General features: G+C 36.7%; 1 protein-coding gene across 1 annotated transcript in view; it reads right to left on the bottom strand.

The window, feature by feature from the left end:
• FAF1 (Fas associated factor 1) overlaps positions 1-26,917 on the bottom strand; it is a 432,339-nt gene that overhangs the window by 121,869 nt on the left and 283,553 nt on the right. The window contains exons 9-12 of the mRNA XM_037043313.1: positions 25,888-25,983; positions 18,779-18,905; positions 17,737-17,800; positions 16,700-16,781 (exon numbers count right to left, since the gene is read on the bottom strand). Coding sequence (XP_036899208.1) covers positions 16,700-16,781; positions 17,737-17,800; positions 18,779-18,905; positions 25,888-25,983 — 369 coding nt within the window. The remainder of the gene's footprint in view (positions 1-16,699; positions 16,782-17,736; positions 17,801-18,778; positions 18,906-25,887; positions 25,984-26,917) is intronic.

The following is a 26,917-nucleotide window of genomic DNA, read 5'->3' as shown; positions in this document are numbered from 1 at the left end:
ATAGAAAAATATAAGGCTCATGTTCATGAAAGGTTAATTAAGCCTGATGAAATTACCTGATAAATAATGCAAATTGTAATAAAAAAGAAATCATTAAACTATTTTGTACTAGATGAAAGTAGCCACACAGGTAGTTAAGACTCCACAAGCGTCTACTAGGAAGAGGAGGCAGTCACACACCCATTATCCACTTTAGTCCCCAGAATAAACCTGTAAAATGGTATTCTTAACTTTATTAGCATATAAGGCAATTTAGTCTTAGAAAGCTGACTTGTCTCAAATTCCACAACTAGTTAAGTAAGCAGTACACCTGGGATTAAAACCTAGTGTTGTTTCATAAAATCACCAACACTACTGGCAAGGCTTAAAGTGCTTATTCAGTATGAAGATGCCAGACTGGCCACTGCTTACACATCAGTGCTCCTGGGGCCTCAGAGACAGCATGTAATGGGCATGAGAACAGGATTTCTAAGTATAAGTAGCTCAGCTACTCCAACAGTTTCTGCTTCTATGTTTCAGGTCATTTATTCATTCATTCAACAAGCATTTGTTGAAATACTCTTTTTGTTATGCCCAGCAGGAAGCAGGGGTGATAAAAACGGTAAGAAAGACTCAGGGTTCTTCAACTTTGTAGAAATCTGCACATAATAGTAGCTGGCTTTTTAGGAAGTTTGTAATCAGATACATTATTGGAGAGATGCTTATCTGATAAATTCCTACTCATCCTTTAAGGCTCAAAGCAAAAGCCTTTGTGAAACCTTCCCTGATTCCCTTAGGCAGAGTTAAGAGCTTCCTTTTCTGGGCCTCTATCTTCCCATTAGTATTATAATTGTCTACCAATATTCCCTCTAGACAAAGTCTCTCAAGTGTAAGGTTTGGATCCCATCTCTTTCAGTCTTCTTTGCATCCTTAAACTAGCGTAGATCTCAGTATGTTTGATGAAAGAAACTTGAATGCTGATTTCAACCACTGCACCCCACTTGCCACCCCCTGCCCAGCAAAAAAGATACCAAATGGCATCAGCAATACCAAATCACTTTTAGTAAATGAATCTAGAAATCTGCTGCTTTAGGGAAAGGAACGTGAACCTGGCAGCACAAACAAATTCAGAGCTCCTCTTCTTAGGAGCTCTCTAGCTGAATAGACAGAGGGATGTCAACCTCTAATTCTGCTTGATCATATCTCGGCAACTACATTTAATGAGACACTGGGAACAAGAGAGCAGTCCACTCGAAATCAGCATGTTTCTAAGCAAACAATGGCAATGGTTAAATCTTTAAAACGCCTATTCCTCTAAAGAACACTGAAATGGAACATTTAGACTATGGGAAAGAGATTAGTGATTTACATTGCTATCTCACTGATTTAATTTAAATGCTCTTCCAAACCAAACACACATGTGCTGAAGAGGCTACCAAGAAACCCAACATGCAGAGTTCCCTATAAGTGCAGCCGACAGTGTTGACTGAAACTAAACTTGGAAATCCAGGGCACTAATGCACAATATCAAGCAATAAAACAGCATCTCTTTGGCAATATTTAATTTAAAAAAAGAAGAAAGAGGCAGGAGAAGATCAGGCACTGTCTGTTTTGGAGGATCAACCATTCTGCATTTCAAAGCATTGGTCCCTGCAATATCCAGGTTACTGTGCTAGAATCTCCACTATTATATCGCAGTTGTGAGAGGGAGGGCAAAGATGTGTTTACTCAGTGATTAGGCCCTTAGAATAAGCCTCTAGCTCCTAGAGAGACAGCTCACCACTTATTCATTTGGGCCAATTCACAAAGCCTAGGAAGATTAAACATCCATGCTGAGAAGACAAGCGAATGCAGACGGTGAAAAAGAAATAAAAATTCTTTAAAAACTCTGAGATGACTTCATTATTTTTCCACAAGGAAACTTTAGGAAAGTGTTTAGTTAGAGAAAAACCCACATTGACCTCTCTCTAAACCCTTAATCTTTCCTTTGTGGTGGCACTGCTTTGTGGTAAGCTACTGGCTCGCCTCGCCCCTCTTTTCACTGGAAGCTGAGAGAAAAAAAGGCTCTGGAGAAACAGTTTTCGTTCCAGGGACACAAACCCCTGACACTGTTAAACATGAGATGCCAGGAAAACACACTTAAAAAAATCTCACTTTAAGCTCTAAACTGTGAGAACAGAGATGATAAAAAGAGTATCAGAAGAGGATCTTCAGGCTGGGGGTATTCCCATAATAGCTTTAAACAAGGGAAATGGAATACTCTTAAAATAATCTTTTCTCTCCAATGTAATATGCTTTCAACAAAATTTCTTTTCTAATATTATAACTGTAATAATAAGCAAAATATAAAGACTCTTAATAATATGCAAATGCTACTAAATTCGGACTACATAAATTTCATTAAAATTATAGGCACGACTAAATGAACCCCAGACTCAGGTTTCTGATTATTTTTACTTAGCACCATTAAACACAGGCCAAAACAGTGAAAACTGAGTTCAGCATATCAGAAAACTATTTTTGTTAAGAAAGGGCATCTAGTACATAGAGAAAGCACAAGAAAATGTTTTGCCTTCCATTACTATTACTATTTTCCCTTTGGCCCATTCACAATTTAGTTCAGGAACATTTGTGGAGAATGTTACACACCGAGAATACAAAGATGAATAAAGCACAGTTTCCTGCCTCGAAGAGTCGGAGGAAGAGAGTGGTACAGGAGGAAACAAAGGTTTCATTCCAGAGCCACATGATGGGATTCGGGAATTAAAAACCTACTTTCTCTGTCCTTTGTAATTGGCAGAGAGGGGGTAATAATTCTTGTAGAGGACAAGGCAAGTTGCCCAGCTACACTCTGCTCAGACTCCCTCTTTACCATCTAAGTTTTGGCAACATGGTGTAAAGGAAAGTCAGTTACTTTTAAATAAAGAAAGCTCTGTGCTAAATCCAGTTTTGCCATATTCAAATTTCTCCAAGTACCTCAACATGTCCTCTGCAGCTATTTTATTTATTGTTTTAAATCTAGGCTCTGGTTAGGATCATTCTAGTACACTGCCCACTTCCATAATGCTGTTCCCAAGACCTAGGAATGTTCGTAGATCTAGCCCGGCATGCAATTGTGACTCAGGTCAACAGAGGCAGGGCGACATGAAGCCACACTGTATGGGTTTAAATTTCTGCTTTGCCACCACCCAGCAGCGGTGTGACCTTGGGAAAGACACTTCACTGTTCTGTGCCTTGGGTGCCGTCTAGCTCTGGCGGTCAGAAGTCCAGCGCTTTGTTTAGATGGGACTGGTGATGTGAGTGCTGCACTAGGGGAGGTCCCAGGGTCTAGGCATGAATACCGGATTGGTTGCTTCTTTACAAAGGTGATACTTGAGCTAAATTTTAAAAGCAGGCCATAGTGACTAACTTCTTTGTGATTTAAGCTTAATTTTAAATATGGGTTATCCTGAGGGAAAAAAAGTGAAAAAGAGAAAAAGTAAAAAAGAAAAGTTGGGGAAAGGCCCAGTGATGTCAGTGGCCTCATGTGTTCAAAGAATTCAAAGTTTAGTAATTTTTGAAGAGAGAAGACCCAGAGTGCGACTGGGTTTGTGGAAACAGTCATGACATTTTGCCATTTTTGGCTCCCAAAGCTGAGTTCAGGGACCAACGGGGAGCAACAAACTAGAGAGGTTCCAAAAGGAAACAGTCAGCTATTGAAGACGAGATGCCAGAATGGTGTCTTCTCCCTCTCACTTCGGAAGCAGGTGTTGGGGGAGCACTCTGAAATCAGGAGGACACCGATGTGTTGGAGTCTCACATTAGAACTTTCAAATGGAAGACTGGGCAACAAAAAACAAAAAGCCTAAAGTAAAATTAAACTCTCTTCACAAAATAAACTGACAAATGTTCATTGGGTATAAAGCTTTATGAGTTTTCATTATTTAGACTGTAATACTCAGGTCATGAAATATCTTTGAGGACGGACAACATGTGAATAAAGTTTTTATGAATAAGGAAACCAGAAGCTCAAGTGACTGGCTACTATGGCAAACTGCAGAGAGGCAGGCAGCCTCTTTGGGGAGTTTGGAAGAGGGATTATGGAGGCAAGAAAGTAGGCAGTTTCAGACCGAACCAGAGGTCTCATTTTGTTGATTTTCCAGGTGAACACTTAGGAGCAGCAACAAAGACTGGGAAAGCAGCCACATAAAAGAACAGGCTGCATTTTTCTGAGCCTCTACTCTTCTCTCCTGAGATGACCAACCCTTCAGTTAACCACAGGTGTGCTAAACAGGCAGAACGACATGAGTGTGAATGCGAAGTACTCACTTTGAAAGACAGTGGTCAATAAACACGGCCCTCTCCCACTTTTAGGCCACTGAGGAAGAGAAAAAGAACCTGTCGCCTACCTCTCTCACTGGTTTCCATGTTTGAGGGCATGGGGGAGCCACAGCAATGAAGAATTGAAGATAAGCTAACAGTAATTTTTTCATTAAAAAGTGTTGATAATAACATTCTTCTTGTAAATCAGGAATTCCTATGATTTGTGGGTGCATATGTTCAGTAACTTCCTAGTACTGTTAGGTATTGTCTGACAGATTTCAAAGCAGAATGTTGCAAATGATAAAAAACAAGCTACGCTGAGTTTAAACATACAGAATTGTGGTCATTCTTAACCATTCATTTAATAGTGTTAGGTAGGATGGTTAGTAAAGGGAGGCAGGGAGGAGGAGGGAGACTTGTCTCACCCATTAATTCACCTGTCCTGAGACCGGCAGGATAAGATTGCCAGGCATTCCGAACATCACAGGCAAAGATAGCACAAGAGGAAGGGAGTCCTTGAGATTCTGTGCTGGGAAAGGGAGCCTCTGCAGCAAGTTCATTAACTAAGACAAAAGAGCCTTTACTCAGCGAGAAAGCAAGCCTTTGTAGCTGTACATTATTGCCAAGGCTTAGAAGAGGGAGAAGGAGGGGTGCCTAGAAGGTAGCTAAGGTATATAACCCCTGAACCCCCAGAGTCAGTGCACTCAGAGCAGCTGAGTGCCCACTTGTAGCCTTGGCTCAAGTGTATAGAGTAAACTTACTAACAAATTACGAACAGCTTTATTTCTTCTACATGTGGCACATTCAGACCAGCCGGTTACCTGCTTGCAGCTCTGTGCCTGTACGTGTTTCATAAATAAATTTTTTATTTCATTTCCATGATATGGGTAGTCTCTCACTTGAATTCCTCTCTTGTGAGCAAGAGCCAAGAACAAAGCTCGGTGGGGATGGGGCAGGGCAGAACACCGCCTTGGCTCTCTCCCAGGTAACACTGTGAGTGGCAGAACATGCTCATAGTTCCTAAATAGTTTCCATTTCTTCCTTAAAGAGAACATCTCTTATTTTTTAAATTAGATTAATGGCTGACTGAAAAAAAGAATACATTTCTCAGCCTCCTTTTTAAACAAGGGTGGCTACGTAACTAACTTCCGGTCAAGCAGAAGTGTTAGTCTGGGCTCTAGCAGTTGCGCTGAGTCATGGTGTAACCTGAATGGTGCCACAGGGTGGAGCAACACAACAGAAGGGATCTGAGTTTCTGACTCTGTGATGTGTCACACTAGCCCTGGACAGACTAACTGTGGACTTCCTGCAGAAAAGAGAGAAATTAACTTCTACTTTGTTTAAACTATTATTATGATTTTTTTTCTGTTACAAGCCAACCCAAACTCTTGTAATAGGTTAACTATAAGAAAGCCCTAGTCGCACATGAAAAATGATAGTCATTAACCCATAGATCCGAAGGTATACATTTACAGATTTATCCTGGGCCCAAGAGACTCTTGTAGCCTTCAACAGGCCCTGAATTATACTTTAAGGGACTTCAGCTGCCACTGGCCTTAGGCAATGACCTGGCTCATCATTTAGAAAGCTCCAACTCATATACCTGTTAGTGTGAAGAGATGCGGAGACCCTATCCTCAGAAGGCCAAGTACAGACCATGGTTGGAAGAAGACAACAGAAGACACGGAGGCTGCTACTTGGTGTGCATCTACTTTAGTCTTCACACAAAGACCAGGGAGAGCCTTCACTGCTAACATGTGGCCTGGCACACTGACTATCCAGATCCAGAAAGAAGAGCCAACTGGGAACTGTAATAGCCAAGTGCACATCTACTGAAACGTCATGTGTGCCATATATACATATTTAAAACCCAACAGCATGGTTGAAGTCATGCTAGGTGATTGGTTCAGGTATGTATCTGTCTACACACACATAATTTTTATAGCACAAAAGAAGATATGCTATACACACTATCATGCATCTCACTTTTTCACTTAACAATGTATCTTGAACACCATTCCACATCAATATATATGAAGTGGCTTCACTATTTTTAATGGTCCCATAGTATTCCACTGAATAAATAACATTTAAGTTATTTCCAAATGTTTTAATAATGCTATAGTAAATGTCCTTGTATTTATATTATTTCTCTTATGCTTAAATATATACATAGAAAAATATTTGTTATTATAAGTGAAAATGATATATCAGTGTAGTTGTAATCTGTATCTTATATCATGGAAGATATGAAATATCTTTTCATATTTTTGAGTTGTTTCACTTCCTTTTTTGTGAAATATATATAGCTTACCTATATATAGCTTACCTGCTTATATATATAGCTTACCTATACTAGGTTGCTGTCTTTTTCTTACTGATTTTCGGAGTTCTTCATAAATGTATACGCACAAGAAATTAAGTGTGCAATATCTTTAATAAAGACACTATGTACTCTTTAACACCAAAAATACTTTGATTTTCCTAACATACTTATTTATCAAGGGCTGTAAATGACAAGGCAAATATAAAAGGAACAGATTCTCCTGAAATGCTTTACAGAGGAAGGAGAGGCCAGCACACATATTAGTTCTGATCTATGACAAAAGCAGTACCATCCTCTTCTGTTGTGTTAGGCATTCCAAGGGGTGTGGGAGGAACAGGATACTAGGAGATACATATGTATACAAAGATACATAAAAGTGAACAGGCTCTGATATTTAGGAGCTAAAAAATTTATAAATTGCATTGCGCTATTTGTGCACTGTGATTTTTTAATCATTGCCTGATATACAATTCATATACAAATATACACAGTTGCTCAGTCTCACTGCCACCAATTTCTCCCCTTTAATCCATCCTACCAAACTGCTACATGTTACTTATTCCTACATAGTAACGTACTGCTTAACAATAGGAACATGTTCTGAGAAATGCAACATTAAGTGACTTCGTCATTGTGAGAATATCAAAAGTGCACTTACTCAAACCTAGATGGTATAGCCTAGTACATACATACCTGGGGTATATGGCACACCACAGTTGTACAACATATGCATTTTTTTATTGACAGGAATGTCGTTATTCTGACGCACAGCTGCAGTACAGCTCTGACAGTGTCACCCTCTTCTTCAAAAATGTTTAAAAGCTAACCACTGCCTAACAACAAGTCTTCAGCTGGCACTCAGGAATTTCCACGTTGAAACCCCACTGTATTCCTCTATGTTAGTCCTCCTATTGCTCCCTTCCATGTACCATACACTCGTGTACCAATTAAAACAGGCCTAGTGATCTCAACATGTGCATCTGAATAACTTGATAACCGTTAAAGATTCATTATTCCAAAGCAGGTTAATTGTCAAGATATTTTTATATCCATTTGAGAGAAAATAAACTGGAGGTTTATATAGCTAGTTTCAGGACCTAGTTTCACATCTGAAATCTGCTTAATTTATTCAATGTTCATCTGCTATAAGCACACACTCTTAAAAAAGTTTCACGTGCATTCCAAAGATGTTTTACATATATTAATTTGTGTTAATGTTATGAGATGTATATTATAGTAGTATTTTGCAATACAAAAAATGTGTACATTACAAATTTTTAAATATAGAAATTGACGCTCAGAGAGGTTCAGTAACCTGGTTAACAGCACACAGCTAGTAAATGGGGACCGTGAATTAAAATATTAGAATTCTAATTAGTATTCTTTCTACCATTCCTCTAATTTTTAAGTAAAAATGTTTAAGACTAGATATAAACAGATTTCTTGAATTACAAGTACAATACCTGGAGATCTAATTTAGCTCTTTATCCTTTTAAAATAGGTAATATGAATAATGAACAATTTCTAGGGCCAGGGTGAGCCCTTTGGCAGAAATGAAACAAATATGGATAAAGTCCATTAATGGAAGTCAGCCTTGCATTTGATATTTTAATAAACTTTACCTATACTGCTTTTCAAATATAGATAAAATGATCCACAAAAAATGGTGAAAAGAAAGAAAAATAAGAACATTTTACATAGCAGCATAGATTAAAACTAATTTACTAAAATTTTAACTAGTTTAAAAATAATTTTAATATGGACACTAAGAGTTTTACAATTTTAATCAGTTAAATCTGAAAACTTGGTTGAAGAATGAGAGGCAAATTCTAAACATGGTTCTAAAGCTGTAGGTTCGGTGCTCACATCTAATTACCGGACGGCCATCTAATACCGTCATGGTGGCATTAGACACCAGCTATTTAGATACATGTTTGCAGCTTTTTAAAAAAATCACATTTCAACCTAAAAATACTTAATAGTGGTTATTTTCAGATTTGGGATTATGTGGTAACTCATTTTCTATTTTAAATGCAGCTATGTTATTATTTTACAATGAATACTTTATTTGCATAATGAAAATACACTTTAAAAATTATATCAGCACCTGGTTCTTATTTCACAGATATGTAGGATGCTGTTCTAGCTGTCACGTAAAATTACCCTAAAAACACTGTCTGCCTTTAAGGAATTTAAATTGAAAAGAAAACAAAAGACAAGATGAACAGACTGGGCATATTTTCCAAAGAACAAATAAGTTCGTTTGCCTAGTTTTTCTGGATGACAGAGTGTTGGAAACTTACCAAATATAGTGATGGCTTCAGATTAGTGTAGAACTTATTTTTCTTAAAAAACACTGATCTGTGATGGTATTTATATTTAACATGAAGAAGTAAAAATAATACTACTTCATAACTTCAAGATAGGCTCATGTTTTTAATTTTTTAAAAAGATTATATTTATTTTTAGGGAGGGAGGGAGGGAGAAAGAGAGGGAGAGATATATCAATGTGTGATTGCCTGTTATGTGCCCCTCACTGGGGCCTGGCCCGCCACCCAGGCATGTGCCCTGACTGGGAATCTATCTGGTGACCCTTTGGTTCATAGGCTGGCACTCAATTTACAGAGCCACACCAGCCAGGGCTCATTTTTTTTCCAAAGTAATAAAACTTGATTACAGGCACTTCTAAAGCAAAGTGGTTGTAGTGCTGTACATGCTCATAGATGTTCTCAAAATTCCAATCCAGGTCTGATCTCAGAGCTAGTTCATAAATTACATGAGAAAAATCAATTTTGTTATTTTACAAAAGTTTCTCAAATTTGTCCAAAACTGCTTAACAGCACTACAGCCACAGTGCTCAGTGCACTTACGGGCAGCATTTAATCCTTACCACACGGTATAAAGTAGGTATCATCATCCTCCTCATCACCATCATCACCTTTTCTCCACCTCCCTCCCCCAGATTAGAAACAGGCTCCTTCCTTGTTTGGGGCCACAGAGTAACTAAGTGGGAAATAAAAAACTGAGCACTGGTTTCCCTAATTTGTGTGTGACTTTGAAAACAGCACTAGTCTAAAGTCAAGATCTAAGGAGATGTGTAACAGGATTACTGTTATCAAAGCCCGTCTTCCAATGGGATGCTGGAAAAGAAATAATCCTTCAACCCTGACACTGGAATTTTTATTGCTGTTGATCCTTAGTTACTACAAATATCTAATCATTCTCTAGGGTACTTTTTGTTGTGAAGAGAATTCAGGGATAGCAAAAATGAGAGTTATAAAGGCTTGAAGGAGAAAAAGAACCTTCTTTTAAGAAACAACCAGGGACTCATGATGTAGCCAGAAATAACTTTTCTGCAACCTTAATTAAGGAAGCGAACTACTGTTTATTCACTTACCTAAAAATAAAATATAAGTTTCACTCAACAAATATCTTTAATTTGTGCAGTAATGCTGGGAACTACAACCCCCTCCAGGTCTTGGCCCTCGCTGATCTTCCCAGTCCCATGCCTTGCAATCCAACTCTCTGTGTTGCATTGTTTGGTCTCTGTCTTAATATTTGGCTTGTATTTCTCACTTTAATCTTCTTGCCTTTGCTAAATTTGGACTTTTTCCCTCTGTTATTTGCCTAAGTATTAGTCATCCTACAAGATTCAGGTCAGAGGTACCTCAAGAAATCTCCCTGAACCTCTAAAGTAGATGAAGTACCTCTCCTCTTTGCTTCTAAACCATATTATGTTATATATATATATATATATATATATATATATATATATATATATATATATTTTCTTATCTTCCCCACTAGACTGTGAGCATCTCAAGGACAGGAAACCTCTACACCCCATCTGGAATATGATAAATATTTACTGCTTTCAAATGAATGAACATCCCTAACAGTGAATGGAAAGGGAGGGGATCATCAAACTTTTCATCCCATTGTCAAACATCAAACTTCGTTGCAATATACTTAAACACAAGAACCTAAAAATATCTGACTCCAGCTGGAGCTCTGCTTTGGACAGTATTGTAAATTCCTCATGAAAAAGGCAGAAAGAACTATGAGCACTCTTGCCAAGAAGTGCTCTCAAATAAAATCAGTTTGAAGCAGTTTTCATTAAGATGGATTGAATGTGGCATTGTGAGAAACACTTTATCAAATGTAGTGTTTTACTTAGTGATTAACTATATACGAGTTGATGAAGCTCCCCAAATCCTTTGTAATCCCACCACTCCAATAAACATTTAATGAGTATATAAGTTCAAGAAGCCTAGCAGAGGATTTAAACCTTCAATCTTGTTTTTATTTACTCTTGGAACTCAATTTCTCACTTCAAGTGAAGAATGCTGGTGCTTGAAGCTCATCTGTTGCCCTGGTAAAATTAATGTGCCTCCCACAGTTTAAAGTAAACATGTGATATTTAAGATGAAAGAAATTTAGTAAGACTACCACAGTATTGGTCACACTTGCCATAAAATACCTGAATATCAGCAAATTGTTTTCTTAAAAATGATTCATTCAGAAGTTTTAAAAAATAATGCTGAAAAAGATTTTTTAACTCTCAAACGTAAAATGTGAAAAAGGAGACATAAGGCTTGATAAATGAATCACATAGGTTAGCATGGAAAACTAGTATGGTGGTATAGAATAAACCAATACCTAACCTGTGTTGGACACCTGAGTCCATATTTAGTTTCTACTACTAACTTTATGTGTCTTTGGGCCAGTCATTTAGCTTTTCTGAGCTCCCTCATCCCAACAATATTAATGTTGATATTCTATGTGTATCATTTGGTTGATGACCATAATAAATGTACCTGCTCAGATTTAATTTTGAATAATTCATCTATCATGTGGACTAAGTTTACTTAAATTTAGAGTACAGTAAATAATGCATAAACTGTTGATCTTTAACTTGGAAAAGAGAAATGAGAAAAGAAAAAAATCTGTGGGCAAGGGGAGAAAGATAAGGACAATTAGGAGTCTAAAGAGGTCAATGGATTTTGGTAGGAATCTAATACAAAGCAAAACATTTAATTGTATGAACCAATGATTTTCATCTGTTAAAACACCAAAGCACTAACTTAGTAAAAGTTCTTTTGTCTATTATATACTGTATATTTAAATAAGTATCTTCATTTAATGTTACAATGTTTATGGGAGTCACAGTGCATTTTGAAGTAACTTTTAAAATGGAATTTAAAAGAGATCTATGCTGATTTGGGGAGTTCTAGTGTAAGTTATTCAACCGCTTAACAATCTTGCTGGAAAGCAGAGACAGATACATCTCAAATACATTCTTATCAAACACTGAATTGAAAAATAAATTATTTTAAAGCTATAATTAGATACACTTTCACATGTGTTTAGGTCCAACAAGTGATTGCTTAAATATAACAACATGGCCACAGAATGAGAGGCTCTATAACCACTAAAAATCCTGTTCAGCATTTTACAAAGCATTCTTGCAAAAGCAACAGTTCAATCTGAATCGAACAAAGTTTTTAAACCTAATATCCATTTCTCAGAAAACATACATATGGAGAGGAAAAATTAAAATAATATCACGAGAAAACAATCACACAAATCCAGAATTTGGAACAATGTAAAAGTCTTCTAGCTTAACATCTTCACAAAGCAAATACAATTTTAAAAAGTGGGGGAGGTGGTGCTTGCTTCAAAGAGATTTAAGAAATCTAACAGCCAAATATGATTCATGTTTCTTGAGTAGATTGTGGTTCTGAAAGAACCAGCTGACAAAGATATTAGATGATATTAGGGAATTGCTATTAATTTTGTTAGACATGATAATTGTACTGTGATGATGTACAAGAGTATCATTATTTTTGTAAAATGCACACAGGTGTTTTTAGGGGTAAAATATGATGTCAATAATATACCTTGAAATGCTTTAGTAAAAAATAATGAATATACAAGGGTATCTTAAATGCTTTTGTGAAGTTTTAAGTTTTAATAATTTCAAACATTTAACTGCTACAAACTTTAAAAAATCATTTGAAACTCTATTTATATTTCTTTTACATTTGTTTTTGTGAATTTTCAATAATAAAATTTAAATTTATTTTCTGTTCCAATTAATGTTTGCCATTTTCAATCACAGAAATAATAAAACAAAAATTTATCATAAAAACTATTCATCAAATTCCCATATTTAAGTAAGCACAAAAATATAAATAATTAAATTTCAAATACTGCTCTTTTATAAGTGAGTAGCAGTTAAACTTTTGAGGCTATTAAAGCTTAAAGTGCCTTTAAAAGTTTTAAATGGACTTCTGCCAAGATGGAGGCATAGGTGGAAACACTGTGCCTTCTCCCACAACCAAGTTTGACTACAACAGAAGTTTTGGAGAACCAGAACACACCCAAAGACCAGAACACGGAATTATACAGAAGTCCGACAGCTACGAACCGTTCAATGGGGATGGTAAGAGAGGCGGAACCAGCAGCGGAGCTGGGTCAGGCAGGACAGAACCCCCGACCTAGGCGCTAGGCGAGCGGGCAGCCCAAAGCCAGTCGGGGTGCGGGGTAGACTGACCAAGGTCGCACATTTGCGCAATGTGAGACAGACCACACAGGCCCCAGGGGACGAACCCAGTGGTGGAGGGCCAACAGCGGTGGCACACTCGAGTGCAGTGGAACGAAACGCGTGGGCCTGGTGACAGTGGTGGCTGCGGTGCTGGTGGGGGTCGCGGCAGCGGGCGGCAGAGGGAAGCCATTGTACCTCTTTGACCCTGTCCCCACATACAACGTCACAACCAAGCGACTGAGTTGCCCTGCTCTGGTGAAAACCTAGGGCTCCGATCCTACTACTTAACAGGTGCGAACAGCCCAAAAGATGGCGCAAGAGGAACTCAAAGTCCCAGAGCCAATAACTCTAAGCGACCGAGAAATTGCCAGCCTCTCAGAAGCCCAATTTAAGACACTATTTATCAGGATGCTCACAGAATTGGTAGAGTACAGTCACAAATTAGAGGAACATATGAAGGCTAAACTAATTGAAATGAAGGGAGATGTCCAGGAAACCAATAGTGATGGAAAGGAAACTGGGACTCAAATCAATGGAATGGACCAGAAGGAAGAACAAAACATCCCACCAGAAAGGAATGAAGAAATGAGAATTCAAAAAAATGAGGAGAGGCTTAGGAACCTCCAGGACATCTTTAAACGTTCCAACATCCGGATTATAGGGGTACCAGAAGGGGGAAAGAAACAGCCACGAGTGGAAAACTTATTTGAACAAATAATAAAGGAGAACTTCCCCAGTCTGGCAAAGGAAATAGACTTCCAGGAAATCCAGGAAGCTCAGAGAGTCCCAAAGAAGTTGGACCCAAGAAGGAACACACCAAGGCACATCATAATTACATTAGCCAAGACTAAAATGAAGGAGAGAATCCTAGAAGCAGCAAGGGATAAGGGGACAGTCACCTACAAAGGAGTACCCATCAGACTGTCAGCGGATTTCTCAAAAGAGACCTTCCAGGCAAGAAGGGGCTGGAAAGAAGTATTCCAAGTCATGAAATCCAAAGACCTACAGCCAAGATTGCTTTATCCAGCAAAACTTTCATTTAGAATGGAAGGACAGATAAAGTGCTTCTCAGATAAGGTCAAGTTCAAGGAGTTCATCATCACCAAGCCCTTATTATATGCAATGCTAAAGGGACTTATCTAAGAAAAAGAAGATGAAAAATATGAACAGTGAAAGGACAGCAAACACACAGTTATTAACAACCACACCTAAAACAAAAGCAAACCAAGAGGACAGCTAGATCAGGAGTGGAACCATAGAAATGAAGAACACATGGAGGGTTAGAAACAGGGGGGTGGGAGGAGGAGAAGGGGGGAGAAGGCACAGAAAATAGCATAGATGGTAGGTAGAAAATAGATAAGGGGGAGGGCGAGAATAGTGGGGGAAATATAGAATCTAAAGAACTTGAGACACGTGGTTATAAACTAAGGCGGGGAGAATTGTGGGGGAGGGAGTGTGTGGGTGGAGGGGAGTGAAGGGGGGGAATAGAACAACTGTAATGGTATAATCAATAAAATATATTTTAAAAAAAGTTTTAAATGACTCGTACACAGAAGAAGCAAATATGGCAAAACTTTAGTAATTATTAAATCTAGGTAAAGGGAATTTGGGTGTTTATTGTACTATTCTGTTTTACTTTTTCTGTGTTAAAACCATTTTAATAAAAAGTTAAAATATAAAATACAATAAGGACAATAATCATATAATATTAAAAGGTGAAAATAAGCTGTTTTACCAACATCATAACATGACTCAATCTAGCATTAAATATGCACGAATATAGTTATCAAAAATATAATAAAATTATGAAAAAACATGCATTGTAAAGTTAACCATTAATTTGTGGTTAGTGGTTAGACAGTGTTTTCCATAAACCTGTATTTGTGGGAACTGTATTTCTTTAAAAATAATGTCTATTTTATATAGATTTAAGAGGTAAAAACAGATGCTTAAAATAGTCTTTATAAGAGTTACTCCACTATTGTTAGGGTAAAAAACAGTTAATGTTTCTATTTCTTTCTTTTCTCTTTTTTAATCCTCACCTGAGGATATGTTTTATTGATTTTAGAGAGAGAGGAAGGGAGAAGGAGAGGGAACAGATGAGGAGAGGGGGAAAAGGAGAGGGGAGACGGGGGCAGAGAGAGAGAAATTGAGATATCGATGTGAGAGAGAAACATCAGTTGGCTGCCTGCCTTATGTGCCCCTACCCAAGGATCTAACCCACAACGTAAGCATGTGGCCTGATGAGGTATCAGGTATCAAACTGGCAACCTCTTGGTGTATGGGGACAACACTCCAACCAACTGAGCCACCTGGCCAGGGCAATGCTTATTATTGCTTAATCTACTTCACTAAACTGTCAGTAATAGTGCTAAGTTTGCCTTGGAATTCAATTTTATAAACTTGTTTATAATAAATTTTTCTTTAGGTCAGAGTTTAACATAAACTAAAAACTAAAAATTTCAGAGGCATTCTTGTACTCTATTCTCAAAATTCTGCACTCTCTTTAATTCTAACAACTTCCCTTCTACTCCATCTACACACTATCCTATTCCTTCCTCTCTCTTTTTTCCTTCATTCATTAAGCATACAGAGTATTTACTATGCATAAGGATGTAAGGTACACAGTCACTGCTAAAAAAGAAAATAAAATCTCAAGAAAATATTTAGAGAGAGAATGAATAATTATAAGCAATATATTAAGTGTAATAAGAGCAGAGGGTATCACTGAAAAATACTAAAGGAGCAGGTGCAATCAATATAATAGGGAGTATCAGAAAAGTTAGGAAAAGTTAAATCTCAGAGGAAGTGTGGAGTCAACCAGGTAAAGAGTAGGAGGAAAGGCATTCCCAACAGTGGGGAAACACGAAAAAAGAGTAAGATGGGGAAATACAAGTGGTACATTATCGCCATATTTACTAGGTGTAAGGCAGGGAATGGGAAAGCTGGAGCGGTACAAACAAGCAGGAGTCAGAACACTGCTGCCTGAACAGAGCAGCCGCACTGAACCTTCTTGCCCACAATGTGTCCTCTGAATTCTTGTTATAAACTTCAATCTCCTCTATTTCAATATCACAAAGCCCATTTTGAGTTTAAGAAAGAATCTTTTTGTTTTCTGAAGTGATTTTTTGGGGAAAAATATTGCAGTTATTAGATATATACTACTAGATGGAATAATCATTTTGGGAAAAGACCAACAGATAAATCCTTTAGCAAGAACCTGTCAATCACATAACTGAAAAAAAAAAAAACACAAAAAAACAAAGAACCAGCCTGGTCCCTTCTAAGCATGTCCACTCTTTTTTAGTTCTGTACAAAAAACCCCAAACCCTGTTTGATGGCCTTTCACCAATAGCCAGCAGTGCCCTATCAAACTACTGCCCCTCTGAGGTGGTCATCGTGGTGATGATTAGGTTGGCAGATGAACCAGAAACAAAATCAAGTCTTCAATTTGAAAAAAAGGGAAAACATTAAGCACTGCCTCAAGTCTACCAGTTAAACTATGGGATGCACTTTTTAATCAGAAAAGGTAAGGTTGCACTTACATCTCGGGCTTTCACATAGAAGGCCTCTTGAAAAGCAGCTTCTAATGAGCCAATAAAAAATACAGGATGGCAGTCTCCATATCTATAGGAAAAAAATGCGCCTATTAATTAAAATACATTTCAAATTCACTTCATAGAAATACAAGTCTAAACAATGACTTAAGTAAATTTGGGCTGATGTTACCTATGTATGGATCTAACATTAAAACATTTCCTTAAAGGCTTAGAAAAAAGCTTCAGTAGTTTCTACTATTCTTGTCCTATACAGATACAATGGAACACTAGAATTTTACATACATGTGGCGAATGTATTTAACGAGTGCCACAAAACCATGTCATTTATAAGTGGTAATTCCTCTTTACCCGCTTTCATAAGATTTTCCTAGCTCCGTGGCTTTAACTTTGCATTTTAGTTCCTTTATTCTGGAAGTTCAACAGTGAGGGAAAAAATGGTATCCTGCAAAGTTTCCAAATTATAGTACTACATTTAGAAAATAGAACTAAAAAGAAACGTCATTTACATGAAAATTTGGGGTTCAATATTCAAATCCTCTTACTTAAACACCTTAGGAGACTCTCAACTGCATATCAAACATGCTATATCAGACTACTAAAAGAAATGCTGGATGATTCCAAACCAAAAATTAAAAGAAAAAGTCACTTACATTTTAAATTACCTTTTAAAGTAGCATTATTTTAAAGCATATTTTATCTATCCTAGGCTATACTAAAAAGTAGTATTTTATAACCTACCCTTTGGGAATACAATCAACATAATAAATTAATGATCCTTTTATTGTGCTTCAATAAAGAAAGATACAGAGATAAGACAAATACATCTCTGAAGTGATATACATGGTTAACTAGTTACCTGAATGCTACAGGTTTCACTATCAGGACTATATAAATAGATAAATGTATACTTTAAATACTTTAAGAAAAAAATTAAAACGATCTACGACTAAAATTGCTCCAGAAAAATCACAGTGACATTAAAATAACATCAATTTTATATAGTTAATGTGTCCTAACCCTACCTTGAAGAAAACTCTGCTGTAAATTGTAATAAGGCATCTCCTTCATTTTCTGCGTTTTCTGGCACTAAAAAACAAACAAAAGAAAAAACAAAAACAAAAAAACAAAACAAATAGACACAAAAAACAAACCACATAACATCTACTCCCACATATAAGAAATATATTTAATCAATAAATAGGAAATAAAATTAAATTTTAGCTTCTGTGATATATGAGGAGACATTTTAACTTAATATACATGAGAAGATTTCATCAAATCTTAAAAAAGAAAGTTAAAAAAATTCCAAGCTCATAAATTTTGGAAAACAACTGACACAATTCTGCTAATAAACATTTAAAATGTGCCAAGCATCAATTAAGATTTCAGTGTTTTCTTGAAATGACATCTTGTGATTAAATTATATAGAAAGAATCTCAATTTATTTTAAAAACCTATTAATTAGGAAAATAGTCAATTTAATGCAAACATCTATTTCTGCCCCCAGGAGTTCCCTAATTCCGAGTAGATGAGTCATTTGAGGACTTGTTTTAATGGTGATTTTGCATATAGCAACCACTTGTGATTTTACAGTATGCATCTTGTAAGGTGGAAATGAGGGAGACAGTACATGTAGTTTATTTTTTCCCCTTCCAAAGATGGGCACCAGTGAATGGAAAAGTAGCATTATTACTACACTTAAAATTGATATGTCCAATAAGATGTGGGGAAACAACTATACTCACAGAAAGTCCAGCTATTTATCAGCCTCTAGGTTTAAGGTAAAGAAACATATTCATAGCTAACTATACATGTGAAACAAATTACATTCCCTTGCTTTTTTAATGAACTTTACCAAAGCATAGGGAATCATTTGGCTTAATAAAATCAAAACTCAAGAGGCAACAGGCTCTAGTTCTAATGAATAATGCCTACTTGCTATATTTTATCTCTCCAAACCTGAAAGTCTGTAAGAAGCTTTCAAGTTTACTACTCTTCATAAGTTTCTGCAATAGGAGGGAGAATCATATATAATGCTGGACCCAAAGAGCTATTAATACTCACTCATTGGAGATTTTCTCAGGGCAGATGATGCCATGCCGAATACTTCTCCATCATCCACCCCAAATTCGGGAGCATCTTCAAAGTCATCTCCATCACTATCACTAACCATATGAACATCGGTGCTTTGCTATTTAAAGAAAGTCTTGATTAGTTTCATATTGACTTTAAGAAATCACATTTCAAAATGTAAGTTATATAATCACATTTAGCATTATAAAGGTTTTATTAAATAAGAAGCCATTTGCTAGAGCAAAGCTTAATATTTTTCAGTTTAAGGCTTATATACATTTCTAAACTTGCTGTGATATCCCTAGACTAAAGGTTGGACAGTGAGGGAAAATAAAGGATGCTTATAAACATAATGAAGACAAGGAGTTTTGTCTGTTTCTTCCCTAGCCTCTGGTAGCACAGTTAAGTGCTCAATAAATATCTGCTAAATAAATGAGGCAATAGGTGCAATTGGAGACAGCAGAGATGAAGTACGCCACGTAAGACTTTTAGAAAGCTCACACTAATCTGTATTTGTCAGGTAAGGAAGGAGTAGCATATTTTAACTTGGTACTTCCCTACTGCAATGGTCCTCAAACTTTTCAATAATGAAATATGGCACACCATCCTCAGTGTTACTGGAAGATAATATAAAATACACTATGTATGAAAGCTCTTTGCAAACTACAGGCTACTAAATGTAACAATGATGTCTTAATTAAATAAACATCTATTGAGAATGTACTACATGGGGGGCACTGATAAACATGCTCAGCTTATTTTGTTTCCAGCAACATTAGTTGAGCTTTAAAATATTATAATTAAAAGCAGCTTCAAAATATGAACTAGGCTGGCAATCTCTAGATTAGGATAGGAGTTCCTAGCCCAGGGTTAAAAATACTGAGCCCTGACTGCATGGCTCAGTTAGTTGGAACATTGTTCTGTGAACTGAAAGGTTGCTGCTGGTTAGATTTGGTCAGGGCATGTTCCTAAGTTGTGGGCACTTACAGGAGGTAACTGCTCGATGTCTCTCTTCCCCAACCCCTTCTCTCTCTAAAATCAATCAATTAAAAAAAAACCCACCATGCTGAGACTTAAATATTTGAACTGAGTTGTGAATACTAACAAATACTAATGCCTTGGATAAGAAGACTGTCCCAGTAAGGTATCTAGCTAAATGCCTGTCTGTACTATGCTCAATAAATAAAATATATGGAGTTACTTAATGAATACAATTTCTATCTTTTAAAATACAGAGCGCTATATACTCAAGTTATAAAAATGGGGAAACTACTTCATCCTTCAGGTGATACAGAAGAGCCTAACTTAGAGATAAATATTTGCCAAAAAAGCATTAAGAGAAACTTAGAAACAAAGACTCATAAAACTTAGAGGGGATGTTAGAGTTCAGCCAGTCACATAATCAGATTTTAAAGCCAGAAGGGATTCTAAAGATTTCTCATCAATGATTTTCAAACTTCTTTTCACAGAGTTACCTACTTCCCCCACACCAAGCAAAACATTGTGGAAAATTAAATAAAGTGCACACAATATATGAAAAGTAAGGCCACTCTGATGCTGGGAGATGACAATGGGGAGCCTAATGCTCTTGGGGCCTTTTCTTCCTCAGATCTTTGACAGCTAGGGCAACTCAGATGGCTCTCAGGACACCATGAAGCAATTTTAAAAACTAATGATCTAGTGAGTCTAACAGCTCCAAGTTAGGAAGTCAAGATTTTTACTCCATTCAACTCAGTAGGCTTACCTTTCTTCCTTGGGAATAATCAAGCATCAGTGCCCAGAATTGTAACATTTCCCGTCTTATTTTAAAGACAGTCCTCCCAATGGTTTGAGTAGAGAAGGTAATGAACATATACTTATCAGGTGAATAAAAACGAATGGTCCTTACCAGAGTGTAGTCTATCTGCTATTCTGACTGTATCATTATTTCTCACGGAAGCCTTGGTTATACTTGTGATCCTAATCCTACTTCAGTGTTTTAATTTGTAGAGCACCTCCTCCTGAATCTAGCAATTCAACAGCCTGAATATTTAAAAGATCCTTCTTATTTCAAGCCAGTGAGGGAAGCTCCTTCACAAAACAACATATTTACTAAGACTACAACTATGCTCCAATTGGCCTCTGTATTTCACGCAGGCAAATATCTAGAGCATGAAGTTCCCTACAAATTTGAGGCTAAGACTTAAACAGGTAAAGGCTCAAAACCTTAAAGCTACACTACATGTTCCTTTAGGATGCATACCCGGGTTCACAGGCAAGTGGAAAGAAACAAAGGGCAAGTATAACATCCTTATTAGCAAAGCTGTCATCTCAGCCTCCAATTAGTCTTGCCTAGTACTCAAGCACTCACCCCTCCCCTTAAGAGGCATCAGCTTAAGGAGCAGGGTTGCACCCTGGCTGCTGTGGCTCAGTGGACCAAGTGCTGGCCTGTGAACCAGAGGGTCACCAGTTCAATTCCCAGTGAGGGCCCATGCCTGGGTTGTGGGCCAGGTCCCCAGTGGGGGCCACATGAGAGGCAACCACACACTGATGTTTCTCTCCCTCTCTTCCTACCTCCCTTCCACTCTCTCTAAAAACAAATAAATAAAATCTTAAAAAAAAAAAAAAGAAGCACAGTTAGAGAACACAGACGAAAAGAAAGGGATTGTGCTGCATATCGGCTTTTTTCTCACCCCCTTTGCTTTAGTCCCCCATATCTATCCACCCTCTTTCTCCTAATTCAGTTGTCAATGAAATCACAGCTCCTTCCCATAACAATAGGACTTCACCTCATACTAGGATGGTGATTTTAATTTTGAGCCCATGTAACACGTTACTCATTTTGTCTTTACAAAGTATAGAGTTCCCAAATCTCGTAAGAGCCCATAAAGTGAAATCCTATGCCAACATCTGCAAAGGGAGGTATCTAAAAAGCCGATTTTGTTGAAAATAAGTATATTTCAAATATGAATTATTGAAGTATCTGCAAGAATGAGCTACTTAATTATGTATAAGGAACTCCCAATCTCTTCAGATTTTCTTATCAGCCATCTAACAGGTTAGGAAAAGCTTTTTCTAAAAAAATGAGATAAACAATCTGTTTTTTTTTTAATGTTTGCTGATGAGAATAATCATCTCTTGGTTCAGTCATGGCTGCTGTAAAATTCTTAGAACACAAAAAAGCTATTTATTCAGAATTTTAAAAATAGCTAAAAGAATTTATGATTCTATTTTAGCTGTTTATTACATTCATTTATTCCTTTTATCATTAACAGATATTTATAACCCCCTACTAAGTGTCACACTGCCTGAACCTGTATTAAAGATATAAAGATAATTATAATACCTAGTGATAATCATTATGACAGGTAAGTTCAGAGGAGAGCATTTAATGCACTGGAGGAATTAGGTCAAAATTCCTAGAGGAGATAATAAGCAAATTGTTTGAGACAAAAATCAGGACTCATACATACTTGGCATTAAGTCGAGGTTATAATTGAGGCAGATACTCCTTTCACTAACCACTTACTATGTCAAAACACCAGGTTAAAAGTTAGGGATACAAAGAATGAAACATAGTTCCAACCTTCAAGAAATTCCCATTCTAAAGGAAGATATATTTAGTTGGAAATATGTCTTTTTCAGTGTATACAACAAAAACATAAGTGATACAACAAAAAGTGGTAAGTGATACAACAAAAGCATAAGCAAAGGCTACAGGAAAATAAAAGGAGAGAGTGATTAGTTACTCTAGGACCAGTGAAGAAGACTGTGTAAGGCTTCACATAAGTGTTAATATTTAACCCATACCTTAAAAAAATGATATCAACATTGTGGAGTCTGGGTAATGGCAAATGGGGAGGGAGTTAAATTCTAGGTAGAGAAAAAACCAAGCAAGAAACTGGATATTTAAAAATCTCAATAAAAAATCCAGAAAAGCAAACTGAATCATTAACTCTGCATGGAAGAGAAATGTGGACTGGCAAGGAGGGCAAAAGGTTTGATGGAATTCGACTATGACAGTCCTAAACTACAAACAAAGGTATTTGGACTTCACCCTGACAGCAACAGGGAAATCTCTACAGGTTTTTAGGCAGAGGACTGTTCAAGGGAATAACTGATGGCTGTGTGTGTGCATGTGTGTGTTTGGGGTGGGGTGGTGGCATATGGCAGATTAGACTGGAGGACATGAGAAAGGACACTTATTTTGAAGGTCCAGGTGAAAGGACATGAGTACTTATATTTGAGCAGTACCAGTGGGACTTGAACAAAGGGGACAGACTTAAAATATACTTCAGCAAAACTGATGGGAACTGTTGAGCAATTAGATTTAAGGATCAAATGAAAAAAATGGAAGAGGTTAATATGACGCCAAGATTTGGGTGACTGGGTAGGCAGAGAGGGGTTACATCTGGTGAGGGAGGACACTGAGACCCGTTCTCAAAACAAATTTGAGGAAGCTGTAGGATATCCAGGCAGAAACATCTGGTAGGCAGCTAGAAAGAAAATCTCGGGGGAAAGGCCTAGAAAAGATTTAGATTTGGAGGTCATCAGTATAAACAGCTGATATTATGGAAATGAGTAAGATCAATCAGTTAAAAAAAAAAAAGTGGTAAGTTCACAGAATATATACATATAATTATATATTATATACATAAATATGTAAATATATACAAATATTTCAACTGGTGAAGGAAGAGAAAATAAGAAATGGAGAGATAGCTGTCAAAAGATTAGAAAGTTAATTGTTAGAAGCAAAGTCTAAGAAAATTTCAATGGAGAAAAAAACTGTAAACAGGGTCAGTAGAATGAAAATTAAGAAAGAGATAGCTACGGTATTATGACAAGAAAACTATCACAAAGACAGCTGAATTTATAACCAAAAGACTTGGCATTTAATACCATTTTCTGTATGACTTTGAGCAAGTGTCTTTGCATCGCCACTGTAGACTGTGACTAATGAAAATGAAAGAGGCGGCATAGCATGAAATCTTACAAAAACTATTATCTGACCCTACTGGTTAAATTCAACCATAATCACCTGGTAGAGAGAAGCCAACTTGTAGTGACTTAAGTGAATAGAAAATGAAGAAATAGAGTTATCCATTATAGATCACTCTAAGAAGCCTGGCTGTAAAAAAAAAGGAAAGATGAAACTAAAGCCTGAGGAGGAAAACTGGGTTTGAAGGAATATTGTTTTTTTTAATAGGATGAGAAGATTTTAATATGTTTTTAGGATGAAGAAACCAACAGAGAGAAGGAGGATAAAAATGCAAGAGATCCCTTACCCCTCCCACCTTGCTGGAGAGGTTAGTGGGGGCAGAATCAAGATAACGAGCACAACATAAACTCTAATAACTCTAGAAGCAAGAAACTTCTCAATTAACAAAGAAGGGTAACAAGTTTGATGCTGATACAAAAATACCCCTCAGTTGAACACACACACAAAAAAGTCATAAAAATCTCAATTTATCATTATTTGGAACAGTTTCAAAGGGCAGCAAGTTCCTTGGTGACTGGAGTGAACTTTTGGTTTGGGCTGACAATGAGCATTAACCTGAGTAAGGAGATGGACTCTGGGGTAATGACAGTTTTGTACAGAGTGAACCTGCAGTGTTCATTCAGGTAGAGATGTTCAGGAGAAACTGGATTATTGTTTAGCTTGCCTACCTACAGTTCAGGAACCAACAGTATGTGGCATTGTGCCACAGGCAGACAAGCTAAGTACTTGTCTCATCAAGTTTTAAAAATTGAAATGCAGATTTTTGGCAATCATCTACATTCAATTTCATTTTTTGGGATTAGGTACAAGCTCCTTTATGGGAAGCCTCTGCTTTGTCCACAGCCTTATTCCCAGAAGTTAGACCAATAGCAGGCACAGAGTAGGTATGCAATCAGAATTTACTGAATGAATACTAAATAAATCTTTTGTCAGTTAAGCCCAAACCTATACATCATTTTTATCTTGTCCCTCTCTCTTTTCTCCCACAGATACTATCAGTAACCAGTCCTACTGATAGGGGGAAATAATCATGTATCTCTCTCTCTTTATCTCTCTCTCTCTCTCTCAAATCAATAAAAACATATCCTCAGGTGAGGATGAAAAAAATTAAAAAACACATAGCAGAGGATGGCTGGAGAGGTCCTGTGGCAATTTTCATAAAGAGTATCCAAAATATATAGTCAGTTTATATAAATATTTACAACCATATTTTACATAGAATGTAAGTGGGAAATGGTTTTACTGAACTAGCCCAAGCTTTTAAATGCTTGTATCACCCTCTAGCCTAAGAAACATTAGTATACACGAACTTTTCCTGTGCTATTTAGTTCTGATCTCTGTTGCATACACTTTTTAAGTCCTAGTGATAACTTTTCCTAGCATATAATAGGAGCTCAATAAATACCTTTTAAACAGATAAACTATGATGTTCAGATTCACTTGCCCATTCCCTTATAACAAAAGTCATAGTTGGACAGAGTGCTATTTGTAGCCATGTAAAAGGTACTGCCTTTTAATATCATTCAGACCCACAAAAACACACACAGGCACATCACTTATACAAACATGTTCAGTCTTATCTGGCCCACTTGTTTCTCTAGCACCCTATGTACATTTGTTATATATATCATTATTACAATAATGATATCATTTGTTACAATATATTATTATTAGTTTACTAATCTACCACCTTGGATTCTGAGCACCTTGGTATTGGTACATTGTTACTCACTTAGTGTCAAGCAAATGCTTGGCTCACAGAAGATGTGCCAACTCAGCGAGTTAAAAGACCTTCAGGATCAATTCTAGTAAGTGTACTCAACTATATAGTCAGCAGCAAAGAAAATCCCTTCGTTAATCTGACAGTTCTAAGTAAAAAATCATTTCAACCAATCCATCCGAATTTCATCTGATGGAACATGAAACTTTTAGAACAAGAAAGACCACATTAGCAATAACCTTGCATGGAAACTTTCTGCCTCAAAGAATTTACTGAGACTTTATTCACCCTACATTAACTTTACCTACTCAATGCTGCAGCAAATAAAAAAGAATAGGAAGCAGGCAGGTGGGTGGAAGATAGGTTTCTATTCAGTGAAAAGCTGGGAAAGAGGCCCACCTCCTCAGACTGCTCCCGGGTCTGTGCAGGTGAGGGTCTTCTTCCCACTGTCAGGCGATGGCAGGGATAAGAGAGTCCTGACTCAGCAAGACACATCTGCAAAAAGGAAACAACATCATTCATAAACACAATGCCATATTTCACAAAAGGATTTTATTTGGGGGATCTTTTTCTTAAACTATTATTTCTGAAGCTGCATTAGAAAGATCACTTTAGTAGCTCAGACATTACATTACCAGGAAGGTTGTGAAAATTTGAAGTTTTTCCATATACAGATGTTACAATAGTCAAGGCTATTTATTATTTACTCAAGAACAGACAACAAGCCTAAAACAAAGCTATCACATACATTTTCTTCCTCCCTGACATGCCTGTTACCTTTCTGATTAGTAGTAGAATAATACCTTAGTTTCCTAATTCCCAGGGCAGTGTTCTCTAAAATTTTTTTGGAGGGTAACTGAAAGAGTGTTTGCTGAAAGCATTTAAAAAATGTTTCCACCTATATGTCATTTATTCTTTAATCAATATTAATACACAATTTCAGATCATTATTATAGCTTATGAATCTATAATGTAGGTACAGTACCTAGCATAGTACATATCACACATTGTTCACTGTTTTTATTACCACTGTGATCTAAAAACACTACCCAAAGAATCTGCCTATTTTAGTCCAAACAAAGCAATATATATTTGCTTCTATTAAAGTTTATAGTGAGTCACAAATTAAATAACTATTTTGAAGTTTAAATTAAATTAAATTTAGGCAAATATGAGGAAATGTGAGTGCATGTTACTTTTGTGTACACACAGGAAGTGAAACAATATTAAATAGCCAATAGAGGTGTTTTTGTTGCTGATGACATTAAACATATGTGTATTTAATGTTAACCATTATATAAAGTTTCTCATATTATTATTAGAAGTAAAATAGGGTATCCAATAGCACTCTGAAAATATCCATTGGTAACTTTTGAGGAGGTGTGACTTAAACTAGTATCTGAGGAAACCCAAATATTTGTAAATTCAT

This window comes from Sturnira hondurensis, unplaced genomic scaffold (genome assembly GCF_014824575.4).
Source record: "Sturnira hondurensis isolate 20B ecotype Veracruz unplaced genomic scaffold, ASM1482457v3 Scaffold0004068, whole genome shotgun sequence".
NCBI lineage: Eukaryota > Metazoa > Chordata > Mammalia > Chiroptera > Phyllostomidae > Sturnira > Sturnira hondurensis.
Note: the sequence above shows the minus strand (reverse complement) of the source record. Positions and strands in the feature narration are given on the sequence as shown.